This window comes from Falco biarmicus, chromosome 12 (genome assembly GCF_023638135.1).
Source record: "Falco biarmicus isolate bFalBia1 chromosome 12, bFalBia1.pri, whole genome shotgun sequence".
Lineage (NCBI taxonomy): Eukaryota > Metazoa > Chordata > Aves > Falconiformes > Falconidae > Falco > Falco biarmicus.
Genome location: NC_079299.1, coordinates 26773211 through 26796764, shown reverse-complemented (window position 1 = coordinate 26796764; position 23554 = coordinate 26773211). Strand labels below are relative to the sequence as shown.

The 23554-nt window shown below is 41.1% G+C and overlaps 1 protein-coding gene across 3 annotated transcripts; it reads left to right on the top strand.

Annotated features, from left to right (window-relative positions):
* Positions 1–1037: 1037 nt before the first annotated feature.
* BTBD3 (BTB domain containing 3) lies at positions 1038–22774 on the top strand. 3 transcript variants are annotated; one of them, XM_056357545.1, is made up of 5 exons: positions 1038–1134; positions 12811–13075; positions 13633–13723; positions 14207–14325; positions 18425–22774. In XM_056357545.1, the coding sequence occupies exons 2-5, from the start codon at positions 12933–12935 to the stop codon at positions 19455–19457; spliced, it is 1386 nt and encodes a 461-aa protein (XP_056213520.1). In that variant the 5' UTR covers positions 1038–1134; positions 12811–12932; the 3' UTR covers positions 19458–22774. The 3 variants fall into 3 exon arrangements, with proteins under 3 accessions (XP_056213520.1, XP_056213521.1, XP_056213517.1); XM_056357546.1 differs by lacking the exon at positions 1038–1134 and adding an exon at positions 1160–1271; XM_056357542.1 differs by lacking the exon at positions 1038–1134 and having other exon boundaries at positions 10635–13075.
* Positions 22775–23554: the final 780 nt, after the last annotated feature.

The window sequence follows — 23554 nt, the reverse complement described above, 5'->3', positions numbered from 1 at the left end:
ATAAAAAAAACAACCCACCCTAAAGCTTCAAATAAAGCCTTTTGCTACGCTTTTAAAAATAAATGATAGCAATGCATTTTAATTTCCCACGTGGTTAGATACACAGGGTACATTATGAGAAATCCCTTATTTATGAAGCTCCTGATAAACTGGGCGCTGATCCTGGAAATACCTCTATTCCTGTCGATTATTTCTTTAGCAGCTCAAAAATAAAAAGTATTTTGCGCTTTTTTTTTGAACCTGGCAACCTTAGGAGCAGTGGACAGGAACAGCTCATGCAAGGAAGGATGTGTGGCATTAATTTCTTATTTACGATTGGGTTTATTTGGAGAAAAAAAAACCCTAAAAATTGTGAGAGGGAAGTGTGGTTCATCCCTCAGGCTGCCTGTTGCTCGCCCTGGGATAAGACACAGACGCTATGGCCAGAGATGTTGCCGTAGGGTTTATTTTTATTTTCTTTCTTTGCTTAGAGGTGGAGGGAGAGCAGATGAACAAAAGCAATGTTTTATGTGGGAAAATGATAGTCGTTGTAACTGCAAGTCAAAAAAGCTGTTGTCTATAGGGAACAGTGCGCTCTTTCCTTCACAGAAATCGCTTTTTCTGAGGTGCCGCCTCAGGCAGGTTGGATGTTACCCGCCAAGCACGTGCTTCTATTTCAGGCATTAATGCGATTTTTAATTTAAAAAAAAGGCGCTGGTAGTGTGTCCCCTGCCAAAGCCCCACTTCTGGTGGTGAAAACTGAACCCTTTGCTGCGGGCGGGCGCCGGCTGCACCCCGGCACCTGCGTGGGCCGCGGGGCCAGGCCCTGACCGGCCTCCCCGGGGCGAGGGCCCGCGCTGCCCGCCCGCACGGCGCGGCCCCGCTCCTGAGGGGCAGCCAACGCCGCGCGGCGGCCGGGACAGCGCGGGCCCCGCCGCCCCTCAGGTGCGGGCCCGGGCCGAGGCCGCGGCGCGGCGGGATCAGCCCACGCGCGTGCCCGCCGCCCCGCCCGCCCGGGCTGCGCGCTCGCGCCCGCGGGGAAAGCAGCGCGGGGCCGTGCGCGTGCGCGCGGGGCGAGCGGGCGCGTCGTGCGAGGCGGGGCTGCGCGTGCCGATGCGAGGGGCCGCGCCGCCCCGGGAGCGGGGGCGCCCTCAGGTCAGTGCGGGGCGCGGGCGGGGCCGCGGGCGCGCGGCGGCCGGTACCGGGCGCTCGGGGCGGGCGCGGCGCTGAGGCGGCGGCGGGTGGCCCCGCTGGGCCCCAGGCGTTGCGGGGCCGGGGCCGTCCTGCGGCGGGTGAGGGAGCTGCCGCGGCGCCGGGCGAAGGGGCGCGTTGGGGCGGCGGGCGGGCCGGGCTGGGGCGGCGGCAGCGGGGGAGCCGCGGGCGGGCGGCCCTTGGTCCCTGGCCGTCCTGCGGGGACGCCTGCCCGAGGGACGGGGCGGAGCGGCCGCACCTGAGCGCCGGCACCGCCGGGCGCTGCCGCCGCCAAACTTGGGAAGAGCGAGGCGGGGGAGCGGTCCCCCCGCGGCCGGCCTGGCTGCCGCCGCCCCGGCGCCCGGCACAAAGAGCCCTTCGGGGAACGGGCTTTGCCGGCTACAAGTCATCCGTTGTGCCCGCGGCCGTTTGGCGTGTTGCGGCCGTGCACCCCGCGCCTGTGCAGCTGCCTTTTGTGCCGGAGCGGGGCGGCGGGAGGCGCCGGGCGGGGCGGGGGCACCGGGCGCGGACCCGGCTGTGCTGAGCCCCGGGCCGGGGCTGCGTGGGGCAGCGCTGGCGCTGGGCGAAAATCAGACCTGGGTAGACCTGAAAGTTGGGCTTTGGTGTGAGTTTTTGTTTTTCTGCTTAAAGCAGTGCTTCTTTTAAAGAAGTACTTTAATTATCGATTCAATAAACTTCCTAGAGGAACAATTAATAATTGTACGCGGTTTGACGTAAATACCAACTGCCCTTCCCCGTGTTCCTGGGCGAACTTCCTCGTGTATCTGAAGGCTGAGTAGTTAAGGGCCCACACCTTTACCGTTTACTTTTTCCCTGTTTGTTTCGAGGAAGTCCACCTGTAGCAACCTTCAGGTTTATCAGTCCATTTTCCTATACTGTTTCCTGAGTGGTCACGCATTTAAACCCAGGAGGGACTAGCGGGTTGTTCTCACTTAAAATGAAAAAAAGCTGGAATTGAAGTTACGGTATTTATATGTTCCTGAAATGATGGTTACTAACATACCTAATTAAACCAGACTGACCGTGTCTCATCTGAGGAGTGCTGGTGCGGGTTTTCTGCATTGTTGTTAGTCTTTGTTTTCAGTGTCTAATCTGTCAGACTTCAATTGGTGTCCTGGGCTTTTTGAATGTTTTTTCTAGAGAGAGGTGATGTTGGGTTATAGGTATACAATATTATGTTAGAGCTACTTTAAGTTTTCTGCTAGTTAGGCTCAAAATAACTTTCATTGATGGGAAAGTACCGGTCTCACAGTTTCCTACAGAAAGTATGTGCAGTGTGTCACAACGCGTAGTATTTTGGGTTTATTGGGTAATTTAACTTTCCAAATAAAATCTCTTAGAGCCTTATTAATTTGAATAAATTCTGCAGGATTGACAAAGTTGAATGTAGAGTGCAGGGTTTGATGGGGTTTTGGGGTTTTTTTGTTTTGTTTTTAAATCCCCCATGGTAAGTACACTGTGCAGCTAACTGCACAATAACTTTCCTTGTGTTTCCCCTCCAGTGATCCTCAGCTCTGCCCTGAAGGAAGCACCCTTCAGAATCAGTATGCAATTTCTTTAGGCCACCCTTTAAAGCTGAGAAAAAAAGATGGAAGTTGCAACAGTAGTTTTGATTATTTGGACACTTGCTTGTTAGAGCTTCTGAGCAAATTTTTTTTTTTTTTTGCAGTTACCAAACAGTTGTTATGCTTATGATGAAAGTATCAGTGCTAGCTCAATTAAAACAGAGGTCAGATAATGATAGGCTGTGTGTTATGTTGTCAGAAGAAATTTAGGTCTTCATCTGTTGGGTGAACTTGCGCAATTGATGCTAGTTTTGCAGCAGAATGTAGTTCAGCCCCATGCATTGGTTTTCTTTGATAAGAGTTCTCCTATATAGCACTCTCTACTAACTACTTGAACCTTGCTGGCCTTGTTGGCGAGTGTTTAGGTACCTCAGCTGGCGTGGAAGCCCTATTTTGTGAAGCACTATACAAATAAGTGATAAGCAACAGTTTCAAAGAGCTGATAGATAAAGCAAAAGAAGGAAATAAGAGATGGGAATCTTGGAAAGAAAAGATTAAAAGCTTTGTGTGGTGGAAGTTGTCTTCAATTCTGTTTTCTGCCATGAAGTTGGATTCCAGTCCTGTGCCTTAATTACATAACCACGTTATATGTATGTATGTCAGAAAACAGAGAGGGGTGGGAAAGCTTAAGTAAAAGGTCACTTAATTCAGATTTGCAAACTTGCTCTTTTCTGAGCCTGGTTTGTCTGTTTTCTGATCCTGCTGCCCTGTCTGAGTTGATAACTCGGAAAGCTAAAAGAAGCAAGTGAGTCTGAAAGTGCTTGCATTTTAAAACACTGGTGAACTGTGAATGTCTGCTGGCTGTCCTGGGTAAGTAGGGTGTAGAATTGCAGAAAACAGATTTGGGAGGCATCTTGAGACATCACCTTGTCCAGCCCTGTTACCTGTATCCTGAGATTATCTGATATCCTGAATAAATATTTCACTAGAGGGTCACGTACCACTTTAGTACAGGGCTGAGTGACTTGTTGATGACACCCTCCTGTGAACAGGGTATTTGTGTACCAGGTTACATTCTGTATCCACCCTAGCTGCAGGTTCTCCTCTTCACATCCATCCAAAGCAATTTAAAAGAGTAATTTTCTTCAAAAAACTACGTTCTCTGGAAATACAGCTTTGCTGCCTCTGTGTTTGCTCAAAGTTTGCTTGGTTGCAAGGGTTTTCTGAGAGTTGGAAAAGAAAGCAACTCTTCAGTCAGGTTGCGTGTTTGCTTGTGCCTGATAGGTGTGAGATTTTGTATGTAGGCTTGCCATAGTTGATAGAACACAACCCCTTTGAAATACATAATATGCCACATGCTATGTAACAGCATGTCACCTTGTGTGTTATTTACAATGGAAATGTGTGCAGTGGCTTACACTATCCCTTTGTTGCAGTGTTTTGCCTGCCTTTGGTGTCCTAAGCATACAGTTCAACTCAGAGATGAAAGAAATCTCTGTCCTGTTTGACAGCTTGCTCAGTTTCTGTCAAGGAATGTAGCTCAAAGGAATACTATGTGATGGTAGGGTAATAATATACACATAAACATGTAGAAAGTGCAGCTAGGTGCATTCGATTTCATAGTGCAATTTGATTTTTGTTTTGGTGATGCTCTCCTGTCAGACCAAGGTGATACTACTCTGTCTACCAAGAAGAAGTGAGGGTTTTCATACTATACAAAACTTTGTAATACAGAAAGCTAATGCGTATGTATGTTTACCTTGCACAGCCCCTTAATTATGCTCCGATGTTTATTCACTTGCTCCTTCCTTGATTTCTTCTTTTCTACTGCAGTTCTGACATGTCATGGGGTCTCTGAAACAGTTATTGTGAAGGAGAACAGGCATTTAGGATATCCTAACATCACTAGACAAATACATCTTGATGCTTAAAAATATATTCTGAAACCAGAATTTGAGTAGTATGTGTATGTTAGTCTTGAAAAGTCATTACTGTAAAGTAGCTGCCATTCACTTGTAAAGAGGAAGAGAAACAGATCGAAATTCTAAAGTGTAATATCTGATAGGCAAGTGTCACTGAAATATTTGCTGCAAAGGAAAGTAGATCTGATTTTCTAAAACAGTTGATAAGATGAAAATTTGACATCTTTATACCCCTGTGGAACCGCCTTTCAAACAGAGGCTGCCTGTGCTGTGAGAGTCTGGAAACAAAGTTAAGGGCAAGTAACAAGATCCACGGCTTCTGATGTGTGGCAAAGGCAGATTAATTCAGTGCAGTTTAATGCATATAACGTTTGGTTCCGTTCCTTGAACTATTTGGATGCAGCTCAGGTTAGCATTCATCAGTCTCTCATATCTAAAAACTGGGGTTATTAAACAGTTGTCAAAACACTGCAAGAGTTGTTACTCATGGGTTTTGATTCTCACTTCTGAGAAGTGAGCCACCGTGTTTGACAAAGCGTTTCTTATCGAATGCTTGGTTTGCCAATGTACTGACCTGTTTCTCTTTCAGTAACTGAAGTAATCTTCTTCAGCTAAAATGCAGTGGGAATAAGAAGCTGTACCAGTTGTTCCCCATTTTTAATACTGACTGGTTCCATGTATGTTTTTCCGCTGTAAACACATATGCTGAGTTGCTGATGGGCTCTGGGTTTTTAAGCCACATGTTCCCTAAACTTCACTAGGTGTAAAACTACGGATTGGCATGATGTAGTTTTCCCATGACTGACCCTAATGACATTGACATTACAAACAGCTAACCAAGCTTTTCAAAAGTCCCTTCTGTTTTTCGCAGCCTTGTTGGAAGGTGCTGTAGCTTGGCAGTCCCAGGAGTTTGCAGGCCCCAGAACAAGTATATTGTGGGTCACAGCAATATCCTTGCCCCTTTTTTTGTCCCCAGGGTCCTTCAATGCTGTGGTTTGACGTGGTGAATGTAGGTTATGTGCACATGAAAAATGTAGTCCTTGAACAATTATATGCCAATATAATCAACTAATGCAGTCCCCTTGTGGATACTCATGGAGTAGTTACTCTTATAGTGCCATCAGTTCTCACAAGTGATGGCTTGCTGAGGAAGTGTCTTTTATCTGCGTTAGCATTGGCTTTTTGCAGACCTATTGTGTGTAGGGGGACAAGGACGTTTGGGAACCACTGATGTAAAGGAGCAGGCCCAGTCACCTTACAATCTGCCCTTTATAGACCCTATATTAATTTAGCTATTCAATTTAAAAGGAATAGTTTCTGAGCTGAGTTAAAATTTGTATAAAGGTTTGTCTATATAGGCAAGATCTGTCTGTAAGATAGGAAGTTCTGCCTGTAGTCATCCGATCCTGATCTCTCCCTTGAAATAGGCAGCATGTGAGTACTAATTGTAGTGGTGGTTTTTCTGAAGTGCACTAAGATCACTAGCTTCTTTCTCACAGGGCACTGAATGATCATTAAATGCTAATGACTTTTGATTACTGTTGACCTTGGTCAATTTAGAATTAGTGACCTAGAGATGAAAACCACTGTATCTCATTACCAATTTCCTGAGCTATCTGATCTTTCCTTTGTAAGTCAGTTTTGGTAAGAGGTGGAGTAGAGTCAAAGTTGACCTCTGTCTTAGGAAAAGGGTTGAATGCTTTCGGCTTTGCAATATCATCTTTAGAAATAAATAAAAAAAGCAAGACCTTATTTTTTAACCCCACAGGCTGTCAAGAGCAAGACTCAACATGAAGTGAAATGAACAAGCTAGGGTAGTAGTGATGGGGAAGAAATGCATAATTTGTCAGTTTAAAATTTGTAGAAAAAATTTTATCTCCTGTAACCTTGAATTGCATTCTCATTTTGCAGTTGCAGGTTTTCTCATCTCAGCTCATTTATAATTCTTGGTTTTACTTTGAACTATCAAGTAGCAAATTAATGTTTATTGAATAAATTGCAAATTCTGCTCTGGGATATTTTCTACCTGCAGTTCCTGAACTATGATATTGGGCAATATGTCTCAGCAGGCTGGTAAAATCATATATTTTGTGTTATAGTGAAGCATTTCACATTATTTCTTTCCATGTGCTCAGAACAGAAGGTTTGGGTGATAATTCACTGTAACTGGATCAAATATGTTCACTGTAGGTTGTGTAAATATAAACCTTTCTTAATGCAGTTATGGTTTATATGGACTGTCATTCATGCAGCAAGCATAGTATTGAAATCATAACGAAAAACAAAGAATTCTAAACTTTTTTTTTCTTTCTTACTTTAATACACTAGCTGTATTTGTTTTGACCCAGCTGGGAACAGAACCTTTAGAAACAAAACTCCAACAGCCTAGAGAAGTTTTTTTGTGATACATTGTGTTTGGGGTTAAAATGCGGACTTCAAGCAGCCAAGCAAGAAGGAAATAGGAAAAAACTGACAGTGGGAGACGTTGCACTTCGTGTAGGAATAGCGTGGTGGAGAGCCAATTGAAATCCACACAGAAGGAAAGTGGATGTTTATTCGCAAGTAAACATAAGGCTAAATGTTATTCTTAAATATGATGTTTTGTTTTGATTACTTTGTCTCAAAAAAGATATTGCTGTAAAAAAAACCAAAAACCAACCAAAAAAACCCCAAAATGAAAATGATTGCAGATACAAAAAGGACATATTAAAAAGATTAAGGCTGCTTTGGTAGGGATACCAAAAAGAAGTGCCATGCAGAGACGCAGCGTATATGCTGGCAAATAATAAAATAATGAAAGAGTAAAATGTATCTGAATAATCATTCTTTAAGCTTCTAATTTGTGTAAGTTTGTATTTACCTGTTGACTGGGCTGTTCAGGGCTTTCTGCTTTTGTTTTAAAGAGTTAAGGGCATTTAGGAAAAAAAAAGCAAAAACTATCTCAGTGGATATTATTATGCAAAGTGTTTAAATCCTCATACTTTAAAAACTTAAGCAGTTGAGAAGAGGATTTGCCAACAACTAAGTTGCTAGTGTAGTGTAAGACCTATAGCAAAATACAGTTCAGCTATTTTGGGCTTTGGTTGAAAGCTTCTAGTGTTGGTTCAAAATGCAGTTCTACTTTGATGCTGTTCTGCTCTTACCCAGCTCTTGGCTATTCTGGGAAATAAATGCTCTCTATTTTTTTACCCTGTATACTGGTTTCTCTGAGAGTCTTTACAATTTTGCCCATCCTTCTTCCTGCTTTTTGTTGTCCCCTTCCCCGCACCGCTCCCCCCCCAGTAGAAGACCTTACTTAGTAAGACTTCAGGCCCAAGTTGTCCATGCAACAGACAGAAGTGGATGCAATCTTGATTACTTTCAGTGCTGCCAATCAGAAACTTAGGAGAGAGGAGGTTGGAAGATTTTGTCAACTGTAATGCATTTTTTATTTGAGGAAAGCAAGAGTAGAGCTGTCAGTCCCCTTTCCAAATGAGCGTTTTTACAAACCAGAAGGGTTGGAATGGTCATTGGGAAGGATTCTTCCCAATGACTAAACAATTCATAGATAGGTAAACAGAACTAGGCTCCTCAGGTGTGTGGGTTGGGGTTCTTGAGTGTTTTGTTTTGTTTATTTGTTCTTTGAACTTTTTTTAAATTTTTAAATGAGTGCCTAAAGTCAACTTAAATGCAATGGAAATTAGCAGTGGACAGGTAGAGCTGTTGAACAAGTAGCGTTGTGTGTTTATTTTGGTTAATTATGATACATGTTATGAAATTTGTTTCCATGTAAGAGGAATTTCAGAATCTAAACAAAGAATGTTAATAATACATAGGCATAATATCTGTCAAGTGAGAGGCTTCGCAACTTTACAAAACAAAATACATGTATTTTCTCATTGCCTGCTTGGAATTCATGCCTTTATTCAGTATCTGGTTGTAATAGAACACTGGAGATTTTGATGAAAGCTGGGTTTTTATATAATTGTCCAGTTCATGTTACTGCATGAAGAATGGACCTGTAAAGAAGAGATACAGAAACCCACAACTTATTAGAAGAAGAAGAAAAAAAGTAAATAGGAAAACATGGTTATACTTGCTATTGCAGCAGGAGAGACTGATGTAATATGAGGAAGAGTATGCTCATCAACCCCGAGAAATCATTTCATTTCCAATTGGAAGTTACCTTTACAAAGGCATAATTATAGTAGTAACATAGTATTAAACGTTGTACCAAGAGTTGGTACAACTCTTGTTCCAACCCTCATAATAGCGTCAAGGTATATTACTGTCTTAAGGGATAAATCAAACTGATTGCAGGTATATTGCACACATTTGGATTTCAACAGCAAAATTGATGCTTCATTTTTTCACAATACTTAGCCAGGAGCTGATTTCCAAGGGCCTGTAACTTACTCCTAGAAATTTAAAAGGGGCATGTAACTTGATGTATGGTATCTAGCCTCAGAATATAGTCCTTTGCTTAATTCTTCATCTTTGGCATTTTAGATTTTTGTTAGGCCAGTGTTCAGATTTGAGCGTGGAATTTCCTATACCCTTTAAGTTAAAATATTTCTGGTTTGACTGCTTTGCTTATCAAATAAAGATTAATGTGCCTTTGAAGAACTGTATTTCCCTTTTCTAAGTTGTATATATCAAGTTTGGTTCTGCTAATGTATAATTAATGAAGAAAAATGAGAATTGCCAAAGAAGGTGAGGAACACGTAATAAGCTTTCAGAAATGGATTGATCTTTGGGTGAGAGAAGGTTGATTTCCTTGATCCTTTTCCTGAGACAGACTGATTTGAACTTGGGGTTTTCACTAGTCTTTCAGCGGGGGGGCAGTTCATAGGTTGCTTTTCCTGACTGCTAACTCATTGATTTGTAAGTTCATTAACAGTGTGTGTACGGTAAGAGAAGAAAACCATAGGATAATAAATGGAAGTGGTTGCCTAAATGGAGTGAGTGCAACTAGCACTAATTCTTTGGGTGATTTTTTTCCATTTCACATGCATCTAATGAGACAGTTTCTGAGCAATGGAAGGTGTTATAAAGCTGTAATAGGTTTGTAGTTTTTCGTAGGAACTTTTGGAGTCTGTTTTGGAATGGGCACTATTTTCCAGTTACAGCAGAGTAGATTTTGTGGATGGCCTAAGAACAAGCAATATGGCAATTAGGCTTTTTATTTACTGGGGTGGACTTTTAGCCTGTCACGTAGATACTTGTCTACTGGGGTGTGTGTGTCTGTCTGGCTGCTGGAGCTGGATTCAGGCAGAACATGCTTCAGCTGTAGCTTCTCCCTCCCTTCCTTTCGCAGGAAAGCACATCATGCTATACGTGCATTGTGTTCTACACAAGTCAGAGGTATGGTGGACTTCTACAGGTTCATGTTTACAATCTGTCTTTCCCACAGTGAGTTGACCAGCCAGTCTGTTTGTCATTCTCTTTCTCTTCTGTATCCTCCCAGTGACCTTATCTGGGGTGCATGTGTGTAATCTTTGGATTTGTACTGGTCAAGCGGTTTGAAAAAATGTGCGAGGACCTTGATTTTTATGTGTTTTGGTAGTCTATAAAATAGATTTATGGGATGAAAATCAAATCTCTCATATGAATCTCCAAACCCTTGTTATCTTTTACCTTCTGCCAACTGCAGTGCTGAGAACCAGATTTTCTGAAGGGTGCATGGTTTTTCTTTATCTTTAAGAGGTTTTTTAAAACTTCTTCCTTTTTAAATGTCTGCCCTGTGCAGTGACAAAAGGGTTATTTTTGTAACTAGGAGGGCTGGAAAATTATATAAAGAGGGGAAAAAAACATGAAAACTCAACAAACTCAAATTTTGTGCTGAGAATACCTCCTGTGTCTGTTAGAAACTCTCAGCTGTGAGCAGTTAACAAACATTGTATCTGTGAGATGAGTTTCTTCTCCTTTACCCGTTCTTTTACCTCTCTGCAGTTCAGTATGGCTGAGGTTGTTAGCTTCCCTTCCAAAACAATCTGCTGCAGATAAAAACTAAAAAAAAAAAAAATGGGGGAAGGTGGTGGAGAAGAGAAAGAAGAGCTTGCTAGATTTTTTTTTTTAAATTACATAACCCTGCCTCTCACTGTATTTAGGAGTGTATCTCTGCCTTTCAGCCACAGTAGGTGTAACATACCATCTTTTAAATTACTGGTGAAGGAGATTTTGCACTAAGATGTTGGGTCGTGCAGTGTAGCATTGAGGCATGGACACATTTTCTTCTTTTTCCCCCTTCTGTGAGTAGTGACTTCAGAGAGGACAGACGTGTGTCTGGAAATGGTATCATCCCAAACCACTGCAGCAAAGTCTCTAGATGGCCAACTGCCAGGGTGTTTAGTTGGTGCTTAATATGGACTGTCTCCCAAGGAGACCAGATAATTTTTTAAATTACCTGCACAGTTTCAGGTTTAAAGACGTTCTGAGATTGTGTTACAAAGCCATAACTGTGATTCAAGCACTTGTGATGCTGTTTCAATAAATAGCCTGAGTAATATTTCTGTGCTTCAGGTTCAAGTCAGTGGCAGATTTCTGTCAGGGATTTCAGCAAGGTCAGCCTTTTCTCCACCATTCCTTGATCACTTTAATTTCACTGTTGTACTTTTGTCCAGCAAAACTAATTAAGACTAAAAAGATCTAAATCTGCTTTGAAAGCAGGGGATGTTTTTCTTTAAAACTTGAAAATAATTATGAAATTGTGTTTAATTATATCCCCATTATTTGAAGGTGTGTAATGTTGATACCTAATATCTTACATTTTTTATTTCCCTGCTTTTGTTTCTAAGTGGCTATACTTGCATGGGTTTTTTAATACTTTTGACCTACCGTTAAGGAAATCTGATCTAAATTTAAGTTCTAAGTAAACTAATGCCTGAAAACTAGTCATCTTTCCTATTTAAATGGTTTGGTTGGCATAGTTTATATCCTGTTTATTTCAGGAAGTATTTGTGAATAAAATCAGTGTGTTTGCATCTCAAGGAGTGATTTCTGCCTGAGACTGTTGTAAATCATTCAGACTTTTTCATTTAATGCTTTGAAATATTGATTAAGTATATTCACTCTGATTGCTTTAATCTGATTGCACATCTAGAAGTTTTCTTCTGATGTGGTGCTACCATGTCTGGTGTAAGCTGGCTTAATTAGCACTGCTTAGTGATTTGGAACCCCTGTCAAAGGCTATTACATTATCTAGAAACACAAGGAGTTAAAGCTAAAGCTGTGACCTCATCTCTATTCATGTTACACTGGAGTAGAAGCCGAGCTGAAAGGGATTGTTTAACTGCATCGCTGTCTTTGCTGCTGCTAGTTGATTGCTTTAATTTGTTTCTGGTATCTACAGTGTGCTTTTGCTGAACAACTGTTACGGTAGGGATTTGTGGGAATACTCGAGGCAGATGAAGTCATGCGAATACCGACTGCGTGTGGAAATAGCTCCCACGGAAATATTTAGGCTCAAATACGTCTTTCTACTCGATTGCAACTTTTTATTGCTTCCCCGGTGAAAATTCAAGCAGCATCAAGGAGAGCTAAAACACACATGCTTCTGGCCAGTCGTGTGCTTACGCAACTGTGCATGCCATTTATTACTTTATTACTTAGCTCTGCGTATGGAATGAGGAGTGTGACTGCTGTCGCTTTAATGTCAGAGCGGCGTACGTTACAATAGGTGTCACTGTGCGGCTGAGTCCAATCGTTATCGGTGACTTCAGCTATTGGCTCCGAACGCCGGCTGACTCCATCTGCAGGGCTGCAATACCTACTCAGTTCCCTTCCCTTCAACGCACAAGTTCAGCTTGCGGAGCAGGCGAGCAGGGCTACCGAGCGCATCTTGCTAGCCCCCTTCAGAAAGCCGGTGCTGCAGCCACACACGTACCCTCTTCGCAGGCTGCAGTGCTTTCTGGCAATTCCTTATCGGGAAATCGGGAAAGAAATAAAACTGGCAGGAATGATGGGGATGTTTTTAACGATTCAAGTACTGGATCAAACTTAAAGCCAGTTTCTTACTCGGTGCACTGGAAAGGTCACCTTGCCTTGCTGGAAAAGAAGCAAACTCTGAGCTCTGCTGCTCTGTTAACAGCTTCCACGTGCATTTCTTAATGTTCCTAGCGAGTTAGGCTATCTAGCTTTACAGACAAGTATACTCATGGTAGATGAGAAAGGAAAGAACATGAAATGTCTCACCTTCTTCTTGATGCTTCCAGAGACGGTCAAGAACAGGTCCAAGAAGAGCTCTAAGAAGGGGAATAACAGCAGCAGTAGCAACAGCAAATTGCCTCCAGTTTGCTATGAAATCATTACCTTGAAGACCAAAAAGAAGAAGAAGATGGCTGCTGATATTTTTCCCCGAAAGAAACCAGCCAACACTAATACAACTGCTGTCCAGCAGTACCACCAGCAAAATCTCAATAACAACAACACTATTCCGGCACCTAATTGGCAAGGACTTTATCCAACCATCAGAGAGAGGTAGGTTCAGGGCAGTTTATTTTTGCTGTTTGAATGAGTGATGAAAAGTAGCAAAGTGTTTGTAGTGCATATGTTTAGTTTTTAATTTATTTATTGAAGGAAACACAGTTCTCTCTTTTTTTCTTAAACTCCCACCTCCCCGCCCCCCTTCCCTGTGGAACAAGTGTTATGGTAATGGAAATTTTAGTATCTTTTTCCAGACAGTGCAGCTGTTTGTCTTGAGTAAATAAAATTGTTGCTGGAAGCTGTAGCATGCTCGTAAAGATTTGCTTTTGGACCTTAGTGAGGATTTTCAGTGATACATACTCTCGACTTTAATTTCTACTTCTTGAAAACTTCTCATAAGTTTGGGGTTTCTTTTATTGCACACGCACACACCCTTAGTTTATGCTCTGGTATATTCGTGTGATGATTTGTAAAGTAGCTTAAAACAAAGCGTGACACGCTTCTCTTTACTAACATGCAACTTTAAGTTGTTAAGAAATTAGATTTCTTGGGTGTGGGGCAAGCAGAGAGTTCCTAGGCGCCGTAAATTAACACATTACCTCTGTTTGTAGAAATGCAGTGATGTTCAACAATGACTTGATGGCGGATGTTCATTTTGTGGTCGGGCCACCAGGTGGGACCCAGCGGCTGCCAGGACACAAAGTAAGCAACAGCTGCATTATCAGCTGGGGTGGGGATAGCCAGAGAGCGAACATGGTTATACCAGGACGTAGCATGGGAGACTTGGCTCTTCTGGGACAGGCATAATTCTGTATTTTAAAAGGCTACATGCAGTGGAATAGTCTGTCCCTTGCTTTTCTTTGTGTTTTCAGTTAAACAGTACACTTGTGCTAAGGCAATTGTAAAGTTAGGAATACTGCTTTGTGCTGTTGATTAATATTACTCTTGAGATTTTCTAGAAATAGTTAACTTCTGTGATGGATATGAACATTTTCCAGTAGCTAATGCATGTATGCCCATGAGAGTAAAATGCAGGGAAAATGTGTAAGTCTGTTCTTAACTTTGACTTCATTTCTTACTGAAGTGTGTCTATAGAGTCTGTCAGTGAAGCCCACTCTCCCACATTGTTTTTGTTGGCAGTGCTTTCAGTTTGAAGCATGAAATAAGATTTCCCTTTCTCAACAGTATGTCCTGGCTGTTGGGAGCTCTGTATTCCACGCGATGTTTTACGGAGAGCTTGCTGAGGACAAAGATGAAATCCGTATACCAGATGTTGAGCCTGCTGCTTTTCTCGCAATGCTGAAGTAAGCATCATTCATCTGCTGGATATGTTTTCCTTTCTGATGTATACATACACTGGTAATGTCGTAGTTAAAGTATTAAACTTCTGTATAAACAGAAAGAAAGCAGTTGCTTAAAATATTCCTCTTTTTGTGTTTCAAGTATTTTAAACTTTTACCTCATTTTGCTCTCCCCCTCTACTTCCTGGGCACGCATATGTTAGACTAATGTAGGCAGTTATAAATAATGACTTTGACAGGGGATCTTTGGGTACATTGTATACTGTAATGCCTATTGATCTGATTTGTCACTACAAGTTACACAAAGGAATGGAGTTACTAAAAAGAATTGTCAGCTGTAACAAAAAAACCCTGTTCTTCTTTGCAAGCATAGTAAAAAGTTAAAAACACGCACACAAAACCCCCCAAACCCAGCATTGCTGCATTTGTATATTGGTATCGTTCCAGCTCTTTTATAAACTTGCAATATGCAGGTCTTGTGTTAGAAAAACAACCCTAAGTCATTGAATACAGCCTCTGAAAATGAAATTTCTCCTCATCTATCATATGGATGCATTTGGAAAGTGATAAAAAGGCTGATTACATGGATAGGGTTTTTTTATCCTAACGGAGGAAAACCAGTCAGTTTACATGATCATTACTTTTCTTCTTGCAAACTGTGTAAGAAATGCTAGCTTTTCCTGAAGGAGCATAATGAAGCAGCTCTGCTGCTGAATTGTCCTTGAATGTATCCATAAGCTCTGATTATTAGAGAAATGCCCTATTATGGAAATGCTATGGCTTTGAGGGTTTTTTCCCTTCAGCGTTAGTAACTGCTGTTGCTTTCTGATAATATACATTAGTACCTGATAGTGAACCTTTTAATATGCTGCAGATTTTCTTACATGTAATGGTGTAATCACTAGCTAGCAATTTATTGTATTTCATAGATTGTTTTGACTAGCTTGTGACGACAGAATGAATTCCTTCTTTCTTTTACATTACAGTGGCACTGTAGATGAACATTCAAAGTTGTATGTAGAGTTTTTATAGGTTATCATGAACATCAGAAATGTTCTGTGCAAATATCAGTAACTGCCAGGAGAAGCTGTAGTCACACAGATGTTCTATAGACCTGGAATGTAAAGTTAAGATAAGACATTATGTAGGCATTGTGGATCCTTGCTTTGGGGCTTTATGGTTTTGTGTTTTCTGCAGAGCTCAGACTTGTGCTTTACTTTCACGCAGAATTTTACAAGGCATAAATACAAGATACTTGGATTCCCCTGGCTGCCCTTTCTTTTTGAACAGCAAATCTATTTCACTGTGGCTAAACATGTTTTGCCATATAAAAACTGAATGCTTTCTTAATTTATCATTAAGAAATGTGTTCTGAGAGCAAACCTAGAAAAGAGAGTATTAATACTGGCATCTAGGTCTTGGCATATTGTTTAGCCCATGGCAATTTAGGAGACTATCTTTGAGAGCATGGCCAGGACCATGGGATTCTTCACCTTCTCAGCTTTTATGTAAAGAATCAAAAGACCACAAACTTTTTTTGTGTGGATCTTGAGCTAACCTTGCCAGTGCTAACTTCCACTGGTGCAATGGGCTTGAACGTGCAAAGTGCTCCTGTGTCTGCGAACACCGGGACTGCAGCCATGACAGTGCAGGGAAGGGAAAGGGATGTTGCTCAGCAGTGCAGCATTCCCCTTATCGCAGGATCCAGTGCATGTGCTGCACTGGGTGGAGCATGGGGGGAGCCACGGTCCCCTTCACTCCTCTCCCAGTAGGAAATCATCCCCATGAGTGTTGCTTGCAGCTGGTGAGCAGTGGATGGCAGAAGGTTCATGATGCTGTTGCTTCAGAAGGAAAAGACTTTACCTATCCCAAAGCAGCTCCTTTTCATATCCCTTCGTACACTACTTTCTGCAGTCAGGACGGACGCATCAAAGCTTTGTCAGAAAATAGATTGAGTTTGGTTTTGTAGTTTCTTGCGGTTGGTTTTTTTGTTTGGTTGGGGTTTTTTGGGGTTTTTTTGGGGGGGAGGGAGCGGTGCGTTTGGTTTTTAGAAGAGGGTGGTAGGGTTGTTTTTGGTTTTCCCCTGGACAGTGAATTCTTACAGCTAAATATTTCTTATCTTTTGCTATGTAATGGGCATTCTGGCAACAAACATCAGACAAGGTATTGCCAGGTGTAACACAGAAAAGAATACCTTGAATGGTAGATACTAATTACTCTCTCGGTAAAATTGCTTTGGCTGTTATCTACAGTTTTAAAAATAGGGTTAAATTAATAGCCTAGCTGACACACTGAATTGGTATCTTTAATGTATTGTATCTTATCTTAATCTCAACAGTTCAAGTCAGAACTCTGGTCTCATCCCAGGATGAATGTTTTACCAAACATCAAACCCTCTGGTCTAGCAGAATTCTCTGTTCAAGAACAGGGTGAAACTGGAATATCAGTAATTGCAGACCAGAGTTGAAGTGCATTGGCAGAGTGAGAAGTGTGGAATATTGCTGGCAGCCGATCTGTGCTGTGTCTGTTGTAAATCAGTGATATTAGTTCTTCACTTTCATGAATATTAAACTAGCGACTTTTGTACTATTTCAATTTAAAACAGATGTCATCATTCTCTGCTGTACTAGCAGGCAAATAGAAGTAATCGAAGGGAGAAAAGAGTTGGAGAGCAATGAACAGAATCATAAAAACGAATGAATTGATACATTGAAAATTTTTTGGACAGTAAAGGAGCTAAGCCTGTAACCAGTGATACATAGATCTGCTTTTTGTTGTTATAAATAGACCAGCTGAAACAAAGTAATAAAGGTAAAAAAAAAAAAAAAAAAAAGGTTTGGGGTCTGTGTAAGTGTTCTTTTTCTCTGTAACCTCCTAGATTTTATTATATTGCTTGAGCAGTATCTGCTCAGGACATCTTTTTAAAGTGTGATTTGGAAGATAGTACCATACACCTGCAAAATACAAATAAACATATTTTGAACTATAATCAGACCAGTCTAGGTACTAATTCCACTTTACAAGCACATCTGTTCTGCAAAAAATTCATTGTGTTGGGAAACCTGCTAACTAGAATTTTTTAATTAGTACAGGGTCACATACAACTTCATCTTTACTGGAGGAAGATACTTTTATCAACCATAACCATCAAGACTTGCTTATCCCTATGAAGAGTAAAATTGCATTTGGCATGGTTTTAGCACATTGCATTCACCAGCTGCAAATGGGGCCCTGAAGCATGAGATATTAAAAAGAACAAACTGTACAATGCTTCATTTCTCTGAGCAGTGAATCCCAGCAGTTTTGTCACATAAACAGAATTTCACCTTCATCTCTTCCACCGCACCAGCATAGCAGTAAAGCTTTTTTCCTCCTTATGCAATGAGACTGAGAAAAAACACCGTGCTAGTGAAGCTAGAATGCTGTAAGCATTAAGAAACCTGAGAATTAAATTGTGCTTTTAACTTTTTCTATATGCTTCATCAGCCTGTTAAAAAGCGGGGGGGACGGGACGGGACGTGATGATGACACACCAAAAAAGTCACACCCCCCTAAAAAAACACACCCCAGTAGTTACGAAAATGGATAGCACCTGATATACTTTGAAAGAATTTGTCCTCTTAGACTAAGTTATTCCCAATAAACTTGTTTTCATTCCTGTATTTGTATATACGTGTCAAATCACCATTCACCTTCACGGAGTATCCAGTCCAAGTGCTCTTTGTAAGACATGTTCCAGACTGTTCTGTTAGCCCTTGAGGAGCTACTGCCTGGGGCAGGTAGCCTCTCATTAGCCAAAGCATGTATGGAGGGAATGCAGAGCTGGAGGGGCCATAGTTGTAAATGTAACCTTTCTCTGCATAGTGTGTACCCCAAATGCAAAGTTTTGCTTGGATTTAAGCCTGTTCTCTTCCGTGGTCTTACATGAGTAATGAATTTAGTTTATGCTTTTCATTCTGGATTTAATCAATGTTCCCCAAAAGCAGTGCTTAGTTTTAATGTAGAGCCATTTAAATATTCTTTGTTTATAATTTTCAGATGTAGTTAACAAATCACGTTTTTGCGTTAAGCAGCAATGTTGCATGCATGTGTTTTATTTCAGATACATATATTGCGATGAAATTGATTTGGCTGCAGATACCGTACTGGCCACTCTTTATGCTGCCAAGAAGTATATCGTCCCTCATCTTGCCCGCGCCTGCGTCAACTTTCTAGAGACAAGCCTAAGCGCAAAGAATGCCTGTGTGCTGCTTTCCCAGAGCTGCTTATTTGAGGAACCTGACCTGACCCAGCGCTGTTGGGAAGTGATTGATGCCCAAGCTGAGCTAGCTTTGAAGTCTGAGGGATTCTGTGACATTGATTTTCAGACACTTGAAAGCATTCTCCGAAGGGAGACTCTGAATGCCAAAGAAATTGTTGTTTTCGAAGCAGCTCTGAACTGGGCCGAAGTGGAATGTCAGCGACAAGAGCTAACAGCTACCATAGAGAACAAGCGCAAAGTCCTCGGGAAGGCTCTGTACTTGATACGCATCCCTACCATGGCACTCGACGACTTCGCAAATGGTGCTGCTCAGTCTGGGATTCTGACTCTGAACGAAACCAATGATATCTTCCTCTGGTATACGGCTGCCAAAAAGCCAGAGTTACAGTTTGTAAGCAAGCCCCGGAAAGGGCTCGTTCCTCAGCGATGCCACCGTTTCCAGTCCTGTGCTTACCGCAGCAACCAGTGGCGCTACAGGGGCCGCTGTGACAGCATCCAGTTTGCTGTTGATAAGAGAGTGTTTATTGCTGGCTTTGGGCTGTACGGCTCCAGCTGTGGATCAGCAGAGTACAGTGCCAAGATTGAACTCAAACGACAAGGAGTTATCTTAGGCCAGAACTTGAGTAAATATTTCTCAGATGGTTCTAGTAACACTTTTCCTGTGTGGTTTGAATATCCGGTGCAGATTGAGCCCGACACCTTCTACACAGCTAGTGTGATTCTGGATGGTAACGAACTCAGCTATTTTGGACAAGAAGGAATGACAGAAGTTCAGTGTGGGAAGGTGACTGTTCAGTTTCAGTGCTCTTCGGACAGTACAAATGGCACTGGGGTACAGGGAGGGCAAATTCCTGAACTCATATTTTATGCTTGAATAGAAGTGTGTGGAGATGAAGCATTTTGCTATGAAGAACCTGTCTGGCTCAGGCCTACTGCCGCTTAGCTTTTTATCTACAGATATGTGACCAGTACAGGTAATATGTAACTAAATGCTGTGGGCAAGTTACTGGCTTGCTGTACTTGTAGCATCGTTGGTGATAAAGTTTAAGTGTAATGTTTAAACTGGAAGCTCTTAGGAACAAGCAAGTTTTACAGGCTTTGTTAAAGGGGTGCCTGTTTGCTGGTGGTGCTGACCCTTTCTTTGATGCACCTGTGAATCACCAGAGGATGTCCCCTCTTCTTGTCTGATGCTGTCTTCATTTTCTCCATTTCTTGCTTTCTGCTTGTAGTTATTTGGGGAGGTAGGGGTAGAAAACGAAGAGCCTTATTTTATAGCTGTGTCTTCTGTGTGTTCTTCAGACTTAAGAGATTACAGTAAACTGAGCTGCTTTTGATAATGGGGGCTGAAAGAAGTGTTTCAGATGTAAGCAGAAAAAGCATGGGTTTAAGCCTTCATCCTGTGAGATTCTCCTGTGGCCAGCTGTTGGGGATAGCTACAGGGGAAGATGGAGAGAAGGAAGCAGCTTTCAGGAAGCTATACAGTGTGCTGACCATGTCCCCAGTGCGTGGACATGTTCACAGTGAGGAGGGGATATGGGCTTGGCAGGTTACCCTCAGAGGTCTATTTCCTAGGAATCCCACCATGAAGGCAAGAAAGTACTTGCACGTGTTCCATTTGTATACACAGCTCTTGAAACTCTACTCCCGTGACCTAGTTTTTGCTACATTGAAGTTCATTTGCTATTTAAATGGCTTTTCTTTGAACCCTTGCTAAATAAGTGGGAATTAGTACCTGTCATCCAATGCAGGATATTTTTTCGTTTGTTTTGGGTGGGTTTTTTTTTTTCTTCCTCCTAAACATGGTAGAGGCAGATTATAGAGGAGCAAAGGAACGTACCAATCCTGACTTGGGCTTTTTCCTGTAATACGAGATTTCTTCTTTTATTACCATACATTATCAGTGGAAGTTTAGACAAAGGCACAAGATTCCCAACTGTGGTCATATTACACTTGGTGTATATCATCAGATGATAATGAGGAGGAGGAAGTCTTCTCTAATGTATTAATGTTGGATCTCTTGAACTGCTTATGATTACACATCACTCAGAGGATTTTGTGGTACAGACCTTTTCCTTGTCTAATTTTTTTTCCCAAACTTCCTGTTATATGTCAGTATCATTTTTGGAAAACCGTTAGGGATCATAACTCCTTTTATCAGGGAAGGAAACCAGTATAAGAAAGAAATACAGGTACTATTTGAACATAAGAAAATCCTTCACTATTGCATTGGGACAGTTGCTTCTCAGAGACACACTACCTATTGTAAAGCATCTTATTCTTATTCCACCTGTGAAGTGGGTTCTGTTTGTTGCATATGTTTTACGGAAATGAGAGGACCAAATGATTCTTTAGGCAGACTGAAGATTAATGTTACGGTATATCAGCACATTAATGTAGCACAACCCTGAATTCACTTGTCAGTTTTGTAATAAAAATGTTTTTGCCATATGATTTCTTACCAGTTTAATACTATTACTCTAAGTGTTTCTTGACGGTTGGAATCTTGGCATCTGGCCATTGTAAAGTGCCAATACATCTTTACAGTGTCCAAAGTACCATCTGAAGTAAGTAAAACTGGAGTGTAGACATCAAACAGTATATGGCCAAAACCCAGATCTCTCTAGGTAATAAAAGGAGAGCCGGGTAAAAGACTGCCCCTGCAAGATCAATGCTTTTCACCCATCTTAGTGTTTAACATTCTGTATACATACATACATACGTGTGTGTGTGTAAGCAGTGTTCTGTCTGAAATGTAAATACCCTCAAAATATGTAGAAATATGTTTTGATTTTTTTCTAACAGATATACATAATCCAACTGTTAGTGAAATCTAAGCAGAATGCTCCATGGAAAACTCCCAAAGAGTGATTTAAAGAACCTGCAGTTAATTATATTTAGATCTCCAGCCTAAAATAGACAAGAGTATAAATTGTATGGACTGGAGGAAGAGTTGCTGAAGAGACTGCAAAAAGGAATCTAAGATGGTGATGAGGTAATGGTCATCTACTTTTAGACAGCTGAGCAGCAGTTCTATTTATTTAAATACATTTGAAAGCAGAGAAAGATGCTAATCAGCTGATTAAGTTTTCTTACAGCAAGCAGTTGATGTAGATGTAATTACTCTTGAGTGATGATCAGATTGACAAGTTGCTTGCAGTAGCAAGCTGCATTCTGAGTTGTTTGGAAAAAAATTAGGTGTGTCAGCTGGTGGGACAGATCATTACTGCATTGGTATAACTAGACTTGGGTTCTCACTTTATTTTTTTATTTTTATTTATCTGCAAATAATGATGAGGTATCTACTACATTCAGTGGCTAGAAAGGAAGTTAGGAGATCATAATACTGTGTAGTTGTAATATGTAGAAAATGAGCTGTTACTTAATTATTGTTTTTATTTGCTACTTTTATGAAATCTTCTTGACGAGGTAGGATGAAAGCAACCTAATTCCTCTGAGTCCATTCCACGCTTTACAAGCTGGTGCATGTAAAGTTTTTCAGTATGGATGAACAAACGTAAGCACCCCAAAACACATTTTGATGCTGACAGTGCGACTTCAGTCTCAGCACAGCTTGATGCTAACTGGTATTGGTGTGTGAGAAGGTGGCAAGGATCAGTCACCTTAGGACATCAGGGCACTTAAATAGGTGTCTAAATGTCGACTTGGTTGGTTTAGCAGTAGCATCCAAGCTGGAATACATTGATTGAAGTTTTGCAAGCATCAGCCATATCAACCTGGAATGTAAGCATAATGTCAATAGAGATCCGTTCATAGATTCTGTCTTAAACTGTACCCGGCCATCCTTGCTACTTGTATTTTGATTTTCCTGGTGGGGAGAATATGTGATAAGAGAGTATAATGTAATATACTTTCTGCATATCTAAAATAGTATTTAAGTAAACATTTTAATTTCTACATACATATTGCACTGAACTGGTTTGGGATTTTTTTTTTTTAATTTGTTGTGACAAACAGCTAACTTCAGGTCCCAGCACCCATTTGTGCTGGAGCAGTGTTTGACCTTAGCAGGCTTACAGCATTATTTATAAAGGACAGATATATATAAATATGAAGTACCTCATGTTGAATGTTATTGTACTGTATCTTTAATGTCACAGTGCAGATCTTGTTGGACTCATGAATGTGTATAATCACATTAAACATACAAATAAAAATGGTTCTTAAATGGTTGTTTCCTGCAGTATCTTTGAAGCATGAGCCTTTGCTTAGTTATCTCTTTCAGTGACGTCTATTGTGGTACAGATGTGCACAGATAGTTGTTGAGCTTATGTATTCAGAGATCTTTTGATCCATGAAGAAGTAAAAGTCTAAGGATAAAACAAGAACAATGAAAATGTTAATCAGTTACATTGTAAAAAGGTTGACGATTAAGCTAATGAGCTAGAGTGAATGAATTCATTTATGTGCTTTATGAAAGACCTTGTCTACTAGTATTAATATTTTAATGTTCTATTAATATTATTAAGCATGTGGAGATGAAGGAGGAGGGCCTCGTGTTAATTCTGAAAGACAGTTGACACAGGAAAGGCCATGGTTTTCAGTCTCTGATCTATCAGAATAAAGGACATGGTTAGTGCCAAGAGGTTGTTCTCTGCTGAAAAGTTAAATATGTAATATTATCCAGAATTCTGACTATTTTCTTACTCAACAGTTTTCTTCCAGTAGATTTGAAACGTCATTTTAAATACTTCTGTGGTCAGTGAAGCTGAAGCCCCACTTCTGTCATGCCTATCTCCGAGACCTTTCAGATATTACTAGCTAATAAATACTCCACACTGTGATACAAAGACATGGAAAATTGAGGAAGTGTTCCCCAGTAAAGACAGTGCCTTAAGACTTCATCCAAAATACTGATTAAAGCATGTTTACAGGCATCAAACTTGTCACTTTTGGTAAGTTGTTTTTCTAGAATTCTTACTGCAATACTTGGTACCACACTGCTACTTTTTT